Source organism: Talpa occidentalis, unplaced genomic scaffold, assembly GCF_014898055.3.
Source record: "Talpa occidentalis isolate TD23 unplaced genomic scaffold, MPIMG_talOcc4v2.1, whole genome shotgun sequence".
In the NCBI taxonomy this organism is placed as follows: Eukaryota; Metazoa; Chordata; class Mammalia; order Eulipotyphla; family Talpidae; genus Talpa; species Talpa occidentalis.
In genome coordinates, this window is record NW_026555331.1 from 106,988,430 (window position 1) to 107,002,748 (window position 14,319).

Genomic DNA, 14,319 nt, shown 5'->3' on the forward strand with positions numbered 1-14,319 from the left:
CCAGCCTAGCATGTTGCTTGAACAAAAGAAATGTTCCGTGCGCATTGTTTGTTTGCTTCAGCAGCCCCTTCTCTCCCTGCCCTCAGACCTCGGTATCAGTCTCCAGCGATGGCCCTTCCCATCAGAGGTCTGCTTTAACCAGAGGCCCAGGCAGAGACACCACAGTGCAGAGGCAGGTGAAGCGGCCTCAGGAAGGCAGACATTCCTCTTGACTGTTTGGATGCTCCCAGGGCCTCACTGGAGCGTCTGCTCTTTGTTCCAGACCCACAATGTGGCCTTACCCACCGTGGGCCTGACTGAACATCTCTCCTGGTTTAGTCACACTAAGATTCTAGGCCCTGTGAGCTCACTGGGCTTTAGCTGGTGCCTCCAGAGCCTGCCCAGAGGGGAGGTCTTCTCTGTGGTAGAGTATGCTTTGTCATTTCTGCTTCCCTAGTCCATACCGGCCTGGCTCCTTTCTCCAGGAGACCTTCTCCCATCACCACCTCTATTCTAGCTTCCCTGTTCTGTGAGCCCCTGCAGCCTGGCTCCTGCTCACACCTCTCCCAGTGCATCTGAGGAGCTGTGTATTGTTTCTGGCCTGCACACTTGACATTCTAGGTTGGCCGGAGTCCCTCAGGCAGGATTCCTCTCCCCCCAAGGCTGCATAGTATCTCTGGCATCCCTTTCCCTCCTCCAGAACAGAGATGTTCAGAGCCAGGGACCCCAAAAGATTGGAAAGAATTGCCCTGCGGTGGGGTCTGTGCATGTTAATGCCCATGCTTCCCCGAGGGCCCACCTCGTACCTCTCCATTGAAGAAGCAGTAGAAGACAGACACAAAGAAACCCTGGAAAGGAAGGCGGGAGCACTCAGTAACCGACTTGGGGAGCCTCTCTGCCAAGGGTGGGAGGAGACAGGATGGCTGGGCAACACTGTCCCAGGACTCCAGAGGGTCAGAGCTGGGTGGGGTCCCACCCCCTCCCTCAGGGTTCAGGCATGCCCAGGTGCATACTGTGCATGACGTGCTGCCAGGAATTCTCAGAACAGGTACTGGGCTGGGGTGACTGGGCCAGGGAGGAGGGTGGACCCACCTGGGCCCTGGGATCGGGGTGACAGGGGTCAGGGCTCAGTTGAGGGTAGCTGGGGCAGTGTTTGGGCCAGGCTGGGTTCCACGCATGTACACACTTTTGTATCAGTGTGCACATAAAAGAACCACATGTGCACTGGTCCAGTATGACCTTCATGAGGGCTGGGGTGCCCAGGCACTTCAGGTCAGACAGGCACGCTGCGCCCCGCTGGTCAGGCACCCCACCTGGAATGACTGCAGGAAAGAGTTGAAGTAGATGAACACGATCTGCGACAGGTCGTCCTCCCCAGGGTTGACAAAGAAGAGCATGTAGGTGATGCCCAGGAGGGGCAGGAGAACCAGAGTCGCCTTGACCGCCTTCCTGGGGGAGTGAGAGGGTGGTGAGCTGGGTCTTAGGGGGTGTTTTTTCTGGAGACTGTGAGAGCTCACTGGGTGAGGCTAAAGATGGCCCAGATGACCTCGCTTCTCCCCCTACCTGTACTGGATTGTCTCCGATGTGGTGGAAGCTCGCAGCTTTGTCATTAGGATGCGTACGATGTTAAATAGAAATACAAAATTGATCTGGAGAGAGGGCAGCAGAGAGGGAAAAGGAGGGGATGAGCAAGCTCCCCCTGCAGCCCAGGGGAAAGCCCACGTCTCCTGAACACGCTGTCTCACCCCAGTCACCCCCGCACCTTCTCTTTCACCATGTGCTCAACTCCCTATCACCTGCGTGCTCGAGGGAGGAAAAGCAGCGCAGAGGCAGTGACAGAGCAGCAGGGCCCTTCTACCTCAGGCTCTACTCCCCACAAAGTCTACAGGCTTTGCTGGGGGACTCCACAGGAGCTGCCTGAGCCCCTTCGCCTTCTGCTGTAGGGTCCCCACTTGTCCTTTGAGGGTCTCCTGAGAACTTCTGACTAAGGAAAACTGGCCCTGGGGGCAGACTGGGTCAGCTGGAGTGACTAATCGCTGGCTGCTGAAGGAGTGATTGCTCTCTCACCTGCGTGCCCCACTCCCGCCCACGAAAAGTCCAGAATCTTACAGACACCCCTGAGGCAATGAAGACAAATAGGCTGTTGGGCTGTCTCTGAGGCTCCTAGAGGGGCCTCATTTGTCTTCATTGTGAGCTTCTTCTCAGCCTCAGCGCCCACTGCACTCCCCAGGTCCTGCCCATGTGTCTCTCTACCCATCTCTAAGTGTAAGCAGAGAGGAAAGTGAGCATGTATAGACCTGACATGCTGGGTCACTCTGGAGAAAGTGCCCTTGGGTCAGACGGAGATACTTAGCCTAGGGGTGTCTGCTGGCAGGTGTGTGCACACACGTGTGTATGTGTGTCTATGCATGTGTGCACACGCACATATCTCCAAGTCTCTGTCTTGAGTATCCATCATTTATTAAGCCTTCCTAACCCTCCCAAATTTCAGATGCTAGGCTGGAAATGGGGGGTGAGACACAGACATCTCTGTGGTCTTTGAAATAAGCTTGAGAATGTTCTGGGGGAGACGGGAAGTCTCTGACTTCACCACAGCCTACAGCCTTCAGTGGAATGGACTGGAGAACCCAGGTTAAATGGTGGGGCTGGCACTGCCCACTGTACGCTATGCTCTTTTTCCTCTAAAGGCTCATCTAATTTCTGGGTCCTAGACTTCTGGAACATTCCCTTGGATCAAGAGGTTGGACCCGAAATTTTTCCATACAAGTGATACAAAAAACTTGACCTTTTCTGATTCTTCCTGACTTCTCTGAGAGTAGAGACTATTGGAATAAAAACATATTCTCATTTCTGTCACGTTTCCCTACATTATACCTTATTTACCTATTATCTAGTAACGACTAGCCAATTCATTCCATTGATCTGCCCACTCATCCACCCACCCTCCCACCCACCCATCCATGTATCCTTAACCATCCATTTATCAATTTATCTATTCAACCACACAATTACCCATTTAATGGAACACACATAGGCCCACCCACTTGTCCATCTACCCCTCCACGCACCCACCCATGTAGTAAGCAGTTACTGAGCACCTCCCGGCTGCAGGGCTTGTTCCATGTGCTAAGGCAACAGGAGGCACAGTAAGGGTGACAAGACTTACCCCCTCTCATACTAGGCAGGCAGGCAGAGATGCTGCCCAGCTCCTGCCTCCATCTTAGCCTGGCTTTGTGCAGCATGAAAATTGCTCTTTCCTGATGAGTTTGATTTCCAGGCTCCCCCTTTACAACACCTGCACCACCTCACCCCACCACGGGCACTTTCCCCTATGGAGAGCCTTCTGACCATCTTGGCTCACAGTGAAGTCTTCGGTTCTCCATTCTTGAGCCCCCTGCAATCCAAGTCCTTCATTCAGCACTAGTGCACCCTAATGTTGTCCAGCCTGGTTTCTGGTTCTATTGGTTTGTTCAGAAAACGGACTTGCCATGTGCCAAGCTGTGTGAGCTGGCCCTGCTTACAGGAGGCTCACAGAAGGGGCGGGGACATCTTTCCAAAGGAGTCAGAAAGTCCTTGAGAAATGGCACACAGGCTGAGAGATGAAGGAATGTGGGGAATTGTATTCCAAGCAGAGAAAAGGCTGGGGAGGAAGTGCTGGGGTGGGAAGATAGGCCAGATGGTGGCCAGTGTGGCTGACATGAGTTAACAGTGAGGTCTACTTGGTTCTTCAGTGCCCCCTGCAGGGCCTCCCAGCCTGGACCCATCGCAGAGCAACTGCATGGGGTGGGCTGGAATACTGAGGAAGAGGGTGGTGGTACACAGGGCAGGCCAGATGCCCTGGAGAAGCTTCTCCTGATAAGTCCAACTGGGCCTCACCCTGCCCTTCTTTCCGGGTGCCCTGCTGTAGTAGCTCAGGCCCCCACTGGCACATTAACTCCTCAGGGAGCGGGCATTGCCTCCATTGAGGCTGTGTGTTGTGGGGGTGGGTGAGGGAGTGAGGGGGATGTGTCCTAGCCTGGTCAGAGCCTGGGCTGGCAGGTGGTGGGCCTCAGGCCGGCCATGCAATGTTCTGATTGGGGTGTGGATATTACAGTTGTACTGGACAGGCATGGGGATCCGAGCGCTCCCTAGTGGGGATCCAGTACTCACACTGTCCGAGGATTCATTCCACCTGCTTTAGGACTATCCTTTATAGTCCTTAGGAAGCACGTAAGGTCATTACCCCTGTTTTACAGATGCACAAACTGAGGTTGAAGTGAAGGTTCTAGACAAGAGGTAGGAGGCATTGGTGTAAAGATTTGAGCCAAGAAAACTGAACTCAGCATCCTTCTCTGAACCCTGACATCACACTGATGCTCCTGCAAGAATTCATGGAATATGGCCAGACAGAAAGAACCAGAAAGAAGGCACTGTTTCTACTGTAGGGCCCTAGAAGAGGAGATGGAATCCACCCAGACAGCACTGCAAAGCCCCTCAGCACAGGATTCAAACCCATGACTCCAGGGGCTGGAGGAACTGCTGGAATAGAGCCTCAGGGCCTCCAGCACATGTCCCATCCTCACAGTGACCCTGTGCAGCAGGGACTAGCACCCTCATGGAACAGATGGGAAACTGAGGCTTCAAGAGAGCAATGAGTTCTCCGGGAATCACAACACAATGCCAGGTGGTTCCACCATTGCTTGTTGAGTACTCACAGCATAACTGAGACAGAGAAAGTCGAGACGGTAGCTCACTCATTCTTAACCTGCAGGGCCGGTGAGACCGCCTGCAGCCCCACGAGGGCCAGGGCACATGCTCGGTCACGGTGCTTGCCTGTGGGAGCCTGTCCTTGTTCTGATTGTGCACGTGTGCGAAGGTAGGCAAGCAGGGAGCAGAGAGGCAGACCAGGCGTCTGGTTTCATATCTCCCTCCCTGACTTCAGCTACACTTCTTCCTGCTCTGTAAGCCCAGGTGGGAAGAGGCGGTCCCAGCCCCCGGGAACAGCTCTCCTCCAGTTCTGGGTACTAAGTGGCTTACGGGGGTACAGCCACTAATTCTCCTACCCTTCTCACCCTGTCCCAGCTCTTTGCCTCTTTGAGGACACATTCACCAAGTCACGTTTCCAGCCTGTCTATCCCACTTGGTCTGCACAGCAGTGTCCCACAGATGGAACAGTGGGCCTTCTGGCCAGTGGGTTTCACAGCTCCTGCAAGCTGGTCCTTACTGGATACCTCTGATTCCCTTCTGTTGGCCTAAGTTTCACGCCTTGTTAGGTGTAGGGCCCAAATGGATGACAGAGAAAAGCCCAGACAACTCATTCCTGCCTGGAAGGGGCCCCTGGACATTCAACCAGACTTTTCCAATTAGAATGTACCCACCCAGGGTACCAGGGCGCGTGGTCCAAATGCAGATCCCAGACCCACTGCAGACATTCCCAGTAGCAGACGGGGGCCTGGGAATCTGCATCTGGCACAGGGCAGCTGAGCTGTTGCTGGGAGGTGCACTGAGTGAGGAGACCCCCCTCCACAGAGGGAAGAGTCAGGGCTCTACCCAGAGACACGTGACACACTGGAGGTGCCGGACTGGGGCCCCGGCATTGCATGTTCACCTGGAACTGCAGGGGGGCAGTTCTCAGTCCCAGGCTTTCTCTGGTACCCAGGGAGCTAGTTCAGCTGGAAAACGGGGGTCTGGAGATGTGGTTATTTGCTGTCCCTGGGACTACTGCTGCTGGGGCACAGAGGCGCAGGTAAGTCCCCCAGCATCCTGACTCTAGGGGACAGAGCGCAATTCTGAGACCCTTCGAAGAGGCTGCCCTGTGGTGCCCCACTCATCACCTCATCACCTGTGCTGGTTTCCTCCCCTTGTCTTCCACTCCCACCCTGGCTGTGCTCTGCAGGACCATCACCCAAATGAATGCCGGCACTGAGTTCTGCCTCATAGCTCCACGTCTGGCACCCAGGTGGCCATGGCACTGTGCTTAATCTGTTTGAGTCCTGTTTCCTGCCTTGCCCAAGGTGGGCAAAGGTTAAAATACTCATGGGAGAACACAGAGCCCAAGTCTCACCCAGGAAGGGCCTAATAAATGCCACATCCTTTCCCATGACAACAACAGTGATAACAGTCTCCTGTAAACCCACCAACTGACTCACTTCCCAGAAACCCATATACAAGCCTGAGTCTCTCAGAAGCAGGAAGGCAGCTACGGGGATGGCAGGTGGCAGGAGCACATAGCCAAGGACGTGGGCATGCAGCAGCTCTGCCCCAGAGCCTCAGCTCAGGAGCTGTAGTGGTGACCTTGGACAGGCTGTTTTATCTCTCTCAGTTTTTTCATTTGTGAAATGGGAATCATTCAGGCACTGAGCATGTGGAGATTGCAAGTAATAAGGACACAGCTCCTGACAGGACTCAGCTTGGGATCGGTGCCAGCAGCGGATGTGGGCTGGACCCAAAGAGAGAAACAAGCTGAGAAGGGGACAGTGGACCAGGAAGGGGCCTGGAAGAGGAGGCCAGGAGCTGGTTCTGACAGGGGGCCCTCCACGGCCACCTTCTCTTCTCCATTCCCTCCCTCGCAGCTGGCTGTCCAACAGCCAACAGCAGAGGGAACTCCCTCCCCTCTATGCTTGGTTCCGCAACCAGGCTAGCCTTCCTTGGCTGGGTTCCAGGGTCCTCAAAAATCCTTTCCCTGCAGGATGGGCTCTCAGCAGCTGGCTGGGGTTTCAGGGGGTTTCTGCTCAAACTTCAGGGGGCAGGAGTCATTCATTGCAGCTGGAGTGGGGCTCACTCCACTGACAAGGACTGGCTTCTGCCTCTGACACAAATGGCGCCTGATGGTGGAACATCAGGTGGTAGATAAAAACCTTCCCAGCCATCTCTAGTTCACTGGCATCAAGGACACTCCACAGATGGGGTCAAATGAATTCCGGAAGTCAAAAAGGAGAGTAAGGAAATAAAAGAGAGAAAACAGTAATTGTCTCCCAGGTAAGCCACAGAAAGCCCCCTTAGGCACCCGCTGTGTGCAGGATGGGGATGGCCAGCTCTCCCTCAAGCTCCCTACATGAAGCAGGTGGCCCTTTAAGGAATCTGGTCCATAGAGGAGCCTGAAATTACTGAGCCTGAAATAAGTCTTACGTAAATGCCAATCTCTTATGGGGCTTTTTTGTACGTCTCTCTCTTTTTTAATGTATGATATGTAATGCGTTCATTTTTGCAGAATGAAGCCTCTACTTAAACTCCACCTTAATTAAAGCTCGTTGTGGATTAAAGATGCGGTGCAATTATACCTTAGATGCAAATACATTTGGCAAAGGGCGGGAGCTGAACCTGGAACAATTGCTCATTACGCTCCATTCTGGTAACACTGCTCCAGGCTGGGGGAGGTGGGCTGGGCCCAGGTGGGGGTCGCTGCAGGTGGAAAGGGATGTGGATTTGGGCTGAACAGAGGCCTGGACACCCTTTTTGCCACCAGCTGCCCCCTTGCCTGCCTGCCTCAGCACTGTACTTGGCAAGGGGACTCAGATGAGGGAGAGCATGAGAAATCTGCTAGTCAGACCCCATTCTCTGCCCAGAGAAAAACCCAACGGTCAGAGGGGGAAAAGAGGGGTCCCACCGGTGCACAGTGTGGGGGTGAAGGGGAGACAGCGGGGTGGTGTGTACATTGCATTGCGTGCAAGGGCTGCCCCAGGCCACACCCTTTCCCAGCTTCCCTGCTGTCCTGGTGCCCCGCCCTGGCCTGTCTGCACTGAGGACCTACCAGGAGGACGAGGATGATGGGCCCCTGATAGATGTAGTCCACCAGGTCACCGGGCTCCTTGCCGAACCAGCACCTGCAAAGATGGGGTGGCTGTAAATGGCCTGGGAGCTGGATTCTAGAGACCACTGCAGCTTGGGCTCAGGGGCCTCCAGTTTGACCCTTCCTGAGACTCAATTTCTAGGCTGCCCCTTCCTCAAAAGCCCGGATGTACAGCCCCAGCCCCACTGACAACCTTGCCTCACTCTACCTCTGCCTTTTGCCACACATGGAGAGGCTGGTCTCAGCTAGACTGAGGACAGGCCCTGGGTCATCCCCTCCTCCTCTACCCCTTTTCTCACTCCCCCAATCCCACCCCACCCCAGGCTGCTATACTTGGTTCTGCAACCAGGCCAGCCTTCTTGGCTGGGTTCCAGGTTCCTCAAAGATACTTTCCCTCCAGGATGGGCTCTTGGCTGGGGTTTCGGGGGCTTCTGTTCAGATTTCAGGGGGCAGGGCTGAGCATTCAGAGGCTCTCGAATAAAGGGAGAACAAGGCTCCCCCTTGCTGATCCAGAGTCCAACTGCTTGCACCACCTGTTCCCACGTCGCTTGGAACCTGCCAGGCACTCAGCAGCACAAAGCAGATGTGGAGGCGGGAGCCCTCTCCTGCCGAAACCCCCTTTCTCTGAGCTGAGCCAAGGGAACCACTGCTATCAGAGGCTGGTTATTCTCCAGGGGCACTGGTGGGTGAAACGCCAAGGTCTGGGTGTTCGACTCTGCCAGCAACGAGTGCACCTCAGAAGGGCCCTGTGGACTTGGTGACATTCTGCCTGCGTCCTCTACAACCTGAGTTCATCCAGTGCAAACTGCCTCACACAGGAACCTCCCCTGCCACCTCTCAGCACTGCAGTTCTGGTCTGTGCTTAATCACCCCCTTTGACAGGCAGCTCACTACCTTCCAAGGCAGTCCTCTTATTTTGGGGCACCTTTTATCATTAGCTCTTAATGTTTAGCTCCTGGAACCCACTTATTCCCATTCCCACCAACAAATCCTGCCTGTTCTCTCAGCCTTAGAGACTCTGTAGTCTCTGTATGCAGAGACTATTTTCCCCAGTTTCCTCTTTTCTCAGCAGGTAGCACCAAAATTCCCAGTTGCTCCCTGGCTGACCTATGGCTGGAGCTGCTGTCATCTGGGCCATGGCTTAGTAAACGAAAGGTCCCAGGAGTGGACACTGCTCCCTGGGCAGAGATTGGGATATCAGAGTCAAATGAGCTCCCACTGCCCTGGCCCGGGGTCTGTGAAATGCTCATGGAAACACCGTGGAAGTGCCCTTGGCCTCCATGTCCTTGGACCAGGCCTGCCACAGTCAACTCTCAGGAAGCCTTCCCAAGGCCCAAAGGGCTTAGGCATTGGGGTGCCTAAAGACACCATGATTCCTAACTCAGTCCACAAAGCTGGCTTGACACCTGCCACATGAGGACTCTATGCCAGGGCTTTTTTTTTCAACTTAAGAACAACAGAAAAGCGAACCTCGCCCTGTAAGGCTGCAGTTCCTTCCCCGCGGCTTGGCTGGAGCCTGCAGCTGACTGCTCCTAATACCCACCCTCCACCCCCATTGGCCTGTCCTACTTACTGTTTATTCTCATAGTAGAGTTTGCCCACCGCCCAGGCAATGATGATGGGGCAGGGGATGCCTGAAAGGACAGACAAGGGCTATAGTGGACAGAGATGGACAAGGGACCCTCATATAAAATACAGAGAGGGAGGACTACAAAGGGCCTGGGATCATGTTCCCAATCTTCCAACCATAGGCCCTCCCTGACCCCAGGGAGCCCTGTCCCTTGACCCCTGCCCTCATCCCATGACCCTACCCCACTCCCAGCCACTCCCTCCAAGCAGATCAGAGAGATGAGGGAATTGTGATTTTCTGAATTGTTTTGATAGAGAAGTGGAGTCTGCTGGCTTCTCTCTTAAAGACAGAGGTAAAGTGTCTGGACCAACCATTCCAAGCAGGGGGAGGAGGCTATCTGTGGAATGTTCTCTTGGAGGGACTGTTTCCTTCTTCCTTGCCAGCATGGAGGGGAGTGGCTGCATGCTTGGACTGTGTTGGGGAGAGTGAGCAGGGAAGAGGTTCCATCTTTAGACCCAGGAAGAAGGGCCGTGACCCTGTCCATGAAGCCCCCGTGCCCAGAGGCCCTCCTGGAACCCTCACACCATCCGAGGAAGAGGAAGAGCCACTTGCGCAGGCGCTCCGTGGAGTAGGTCATGACAATGGCTGTGTGCAGGTAGCAGCCCTCCACGAACATCCAGAAGAAGTTGGTCACCACAAAGTAGTTGAAGATGGCGGTGATGCAGCGGCACCAGACCTGCATGGGGTGGGCGGCAGTCAGGGGCAACACAGGTGCTGATGGAGGGCTGCTCATTCTAGTTGGTTTACGGACATGGCATTAAATACCCTCCAGTCTCATTCTGGGGAGCTCCATCTTCCCTCAGTTCTCTTTCACTTTTCGGGATTGAGGTAAAGAGCCAGTCTCCTCTGCTAGCACTGTGTCTGTGGCTTCTCCCCAAGGCTCCCTAATACCCCCTTTTTGTAAAGGGGATTCTGGCCCCGAGCTTTCTACAGGCAGAGGTTAGAACAGTTCCAGTGTATTTTCATTGTCACTTTTTGGATGGGGGTGGGGGGGGGCACCTTCAACTCATAGCAAGTTAACCTGGTTTCCATTTAGGGACAAAATGTGAAATTCATGTTGAAGGAAAAGCAAAATGTGCCAATGAAAAGGAAATTGTTATAGAAACAGCAGTCCAGACTCTATGAAGGTGGGCTGCAGTCATGGAGGTGATTCTCCAAGGCCTCTGGTTTGGGGAGAATGAATCTTGTTGCTATTTATCTTCCCAGCAGAGGGGAATTTGTCCCTGTCTCTCTGAGCAGGGCTACACTCCCGAGCACCTGGCAGAGGGGTGCTGGGGGTGCGGGTAAGGGAAGAGCCTGCCGAGAGCCACAGTAGCCACTGCCAGCGCCAGGCCAGAGCTCTTCTCAACAGACCCAGAAGACCCTGGCCATCTGCGCCATGGGGTCACCCCCAGGGCACCGCAGAGCTGAGGCTGGCATGTGCAGTGTGGTGTTGAGAGGAACTATGTGTTGAGGTGCACTCGGCTCCCCGGAACAGTCCATTCCCCCCTGCCGTTTCCATGAGCCCTGATGTCACATAGTCGTCTGTGCTGAGCTGATCACTGCCCCCTGAACTTGGGCCCCATCAGGATGTCTCTCTCTGTTCTGAGAAAGTCCTACTGGGGAGGTTAGCAAAAGATCCCCTCCTCCCACCTTGCTTTTCCTCCAAGTTTAAGCGACAGCTTATCAGTATAAGCCAGTATTGGGCTGCAGGGCACCTGAAAGTGGATTGACATTGGTCTCACAGAGGGAAGGCTTGATGTGGGGCCAAGTTAAGGGTCAAGCCAGGCTGGCTCGCTGCTCAGGTGGGGTCATCCAGACAAAATGTATTTCAAAGTCTCATTATAACCGTCAACCAGGAACTCTGCTTGCTCCCCACTCTGGTCTCCAGTTTGACAATGGCCTGGACAGTGTAACACAGTGGACACAAGTCCAGGGCAGGCAGCTAACACATGGGGCAGCCTACTCAAGACCCTGTGGGCCCAGAGTAGAGGAATCATTACAATTCCAAGCCTTAGTCTCCATGTCTGGGGCGGGAGGGGGGTGGGAATCACTACAGGCCTCTCATTGGGATAATGAGATAAAGCTTAGAGGATAATTCTAACTTTCTTTGGGGGTGATCCTGAATTTCCAAGATGGGGATTGGGACATAATAGAAACCCAAGTCCATTGCCAGGTTTATGCTGTTCCCGGCCTGGCAGTGCCCCTGCCCCTTGCCCCCGACTGTGGGGCAATGATTGGGTGGAGATGAGCTCAGGTGCAGCCTGCACATGAGGGTTGGGCAGAGATGGGTGCCCCAGTGCTGAGTGCCCCCAGCCCAGCCCTGAGCCTACACCCAGTGACCTCGTTGCTTTCATGCACTTCGTGGTCAATGAGCTGCAGCAGGAACCACGTGGCATTTCGCAGGATAAAGGTGGTGATGAGGTTCCAGTGAATCACGTTCCGCAGGCAGCGGATGCTCCTGTGGGAGGCCCAAATGAGGGTTAGCTGGGGTCAGGGGTCAGCGAGGGCATGGGGGGTAGAAACTTGGTAGAAACAGGCTGGAATGAGGCCCCCCCCGCCCCCTTGTCCTGTGGTGGCACAGCTGGCCCCTCAGAGCCAGGTGCCCCCTGCCTCCCGCACAGCAGCTGGCGGCCAGGCCCTGGCACCTCCTGCAAGCCCCCTCTGCCCACTGACTCCAGGGCCTCCAGGGTGCAGGTGGGCATGCCTGGGAGGTGAAGCGGGTACTGTGAGAGGAGGAAGGGGACAGCAGGCATAGGGAGACTCACCGCAGGACCAGGAAAAGCAGGAAGGCAGCCACGAGGGCCACCACAGAGACACAGTGGCCCAGGTAGTTGATGACGAGGGCAATGTGGTAGTGCAGCTCGTATTTCCTCTGCTGGATGGACAGATATACAAGCAGACTGAGGCAGGGACATGTGGAGAGCGGGGCTGGGTGCTGTAGCAGTGCCCACCCTGCGTGTCCCACCTGGGGCACAAGTGGCTTCAAGAGTCACTATGTTGGAGGGTGGCTGCAGAGCTCACGCCTCATGCTTACATGGCTGCTGTCAGGCCTCTCGACATGCAATCTGGGGCAGATTTGGACAGAGTATTCCGAGATACATCAGAGGTATGGGCCTGGGATTTTCTTTTCTTTTTGATTCCCGCTGAAAGATGCCACACCTGTGTTTAGTCCCTGCTCATACTCCAGCTGGCAAGCTGATAGCTCTCTCCCCACCTCAGCTTTGGCATATGTGCCATGAGCCAATCTGCCCTCCTCCCTCAGAAGCAGCAACTTACTGGAGCTCTGGAGGTAGCCTGGGCTCAGTGCAGCATGGATGTGTATGGGTGTGTGTGTGTGTGCATTGTCTGTAGAGAGTTTAAGAATATTAAAACCAAGTAAGAATGGGTATGTCTTTTAGTATCACCACATGCTGACAATTCTAAACAACAGCAGCAATAAAGGCCTCCTTCCTGCCAGGGCAGACTGCGCCCTCAGTCCCCACTTTGTTTGCCACTGCTCACAGGGGCTGTAAGACAGCAAGGAGAGGACAGTGGTGAAAGGAACCTCCTTGCCTCTCGTCTGACCTTCCCGTGTGTCACTCCCGCCGCCCTCACTGCAGACGCTTGGGGTTCACATTTGGTAGAATCGCCTTCTCAGAGTAGGCAAAGGTTTTGGGGGAAAAGCTCCACCCTACCAGGGGATGAGTTAGGCAAAGAGGAGGGGGATGGAGGTGTGATGTATCATTTTAGGTCAGAATGAGGTACTGCTTGAAAAGGAGGAGGCAGGCAGGTGGCATGGAGCCCAGCTCCAGGGAAGGGGGTTGGCAAGGTCTGAGGGGGACAGTTTCCCATGGGACTTCTCTTCTGGGGGCTGCACTTGTTTCTACAGAGAGAAACAAGGTACACAGCAGGAAGGCTAGGTGGGAAACAGGCATAGAGGAGGAGGGACGTCACAGAGCCCGCTAGATGTTGGAGAGCACGGGTTACGTGATCACTCCCTTCTTATGCCCTTGGCTGTGTCCTCCAGCAGCCCAAATTCTCCTTACAGTGGCATTCCATGGCCTGCCTCTCCCTCACCACAGTGTCACTGGGCACAGGGACAGGGAAAGAGGTACAGACAGGGGTGATCTGGTGTCACTAGGACTGTTTCTGTCCTATCCTTGGGGTGCTCCCCCTAAGTCCTAATACTGGGTTGTCAGAAAAGTCATGATATATTTTTTCTGTTTTTTCAAACAAAAATGCATCATGACTTTTCTGACAACCCAATATTTGTATGAGGACCAGGGTTGGGACAGGGGTGGGGGAGCTTACCTTGTCATCTAAAATGGGCTCACACTGTGAGTAGTTGATCCGCGAGGCCCACGTCCCATTCTCCAAGCACAGCCGGTAGGCGTTCCCTATTAAAGACACCAACCGCCAAGAAGCAGGTCACTCCTCTTCAAGAATACTCCCTGGCTCCCAAGTGCCCACAGGATAAAGACCACACCTCTCAACTTCTCCAAGCCAGGACACAAAGTGTGTCTGAAAGTTCATATTAAAATCATTTATGGGAAAACTGCACCACAGTTTTACACACATGACAGCTAAAGGGCAAATAACAGCCTTTTTGGGGACAATCTTTGACCAGCATTTTGCACACTTTATTTAATTTTGTTTGACCCTTGAGTTGGAGCAGAAGATTCACTGCTATGAGCACACCAAATAATTTCCATCTTTGCACTGCAACCATCTTATGCTTTTGAGAGCCATACTTTTTCACCAGTATTAGCAATTCCAGTTTCATCATAGCTACCATCTGCACAGTAGGCGCTTACCACACATATACCAAGTTCTCTTTTACACATTTGATCATGCTTGCCTCTTTGTAGGGGCAGGAAGGGCACGGAGCAGGTTTTTATGATCGAGCAGATGGGTGAAGGAGAAACCTGGAGCCCTCGGTGACTTATTCAGGTTTTATTGGGATTTTACCAGGTACACGGCA

General features: G+C 54.1%; 1 protein-coding gene across 2 annotated transcripts in view; it reads right to left on the reverse strand.

Annotated features, from left to right (window-relative positions):
* CRHR2 (corticotropin releasing hormone receptor 2) overlaps positions 1-14,319 on the reverse strand; it is a 30,878-nt gene that overhangs the window by 2,054 nt on the left and 14,505 nt on the right. The window contains exons 3-11 of one of the 2 annotated variants that reach the window (XM_037509808.2): positions 13,650-13,735; positions 12,125-12,234; positions 11,700-11,817; positions 9,900-10,053; positions 9,321-9,381; positions 7,709-7,781; positions 1,543-1,628; positions 1,293-1,428; positions 786-827 (exon numbers count right to left, since the gene is read on the reverse strand). In XM_037509808.2, coding sequence (XP_037365705.1) covers positions 786-827; positions 1,293-1,428; positions 1,543-1,628; positions 7,709-7,781; positions 9,321-9,381; positions 9,900-10,053; positions 11,700-11,817; positions 12,125-12,234; positions 13,650-13,735 — 866 coding nt within the window. The remainder of the gene's footprint in view (positions 1-785; positions 828-1,292; positions 1,429-1,542; positions 1,629-7,708; positions 7,782-9,320; positions 9,382-9,899; positions 10,054-11,699; positions 11,818-12,124; positions 12,235-13,649; positions 13,736-14,319) is intronic. The other variant, XM_037509813.2, reaches the window with a different exon arrangement.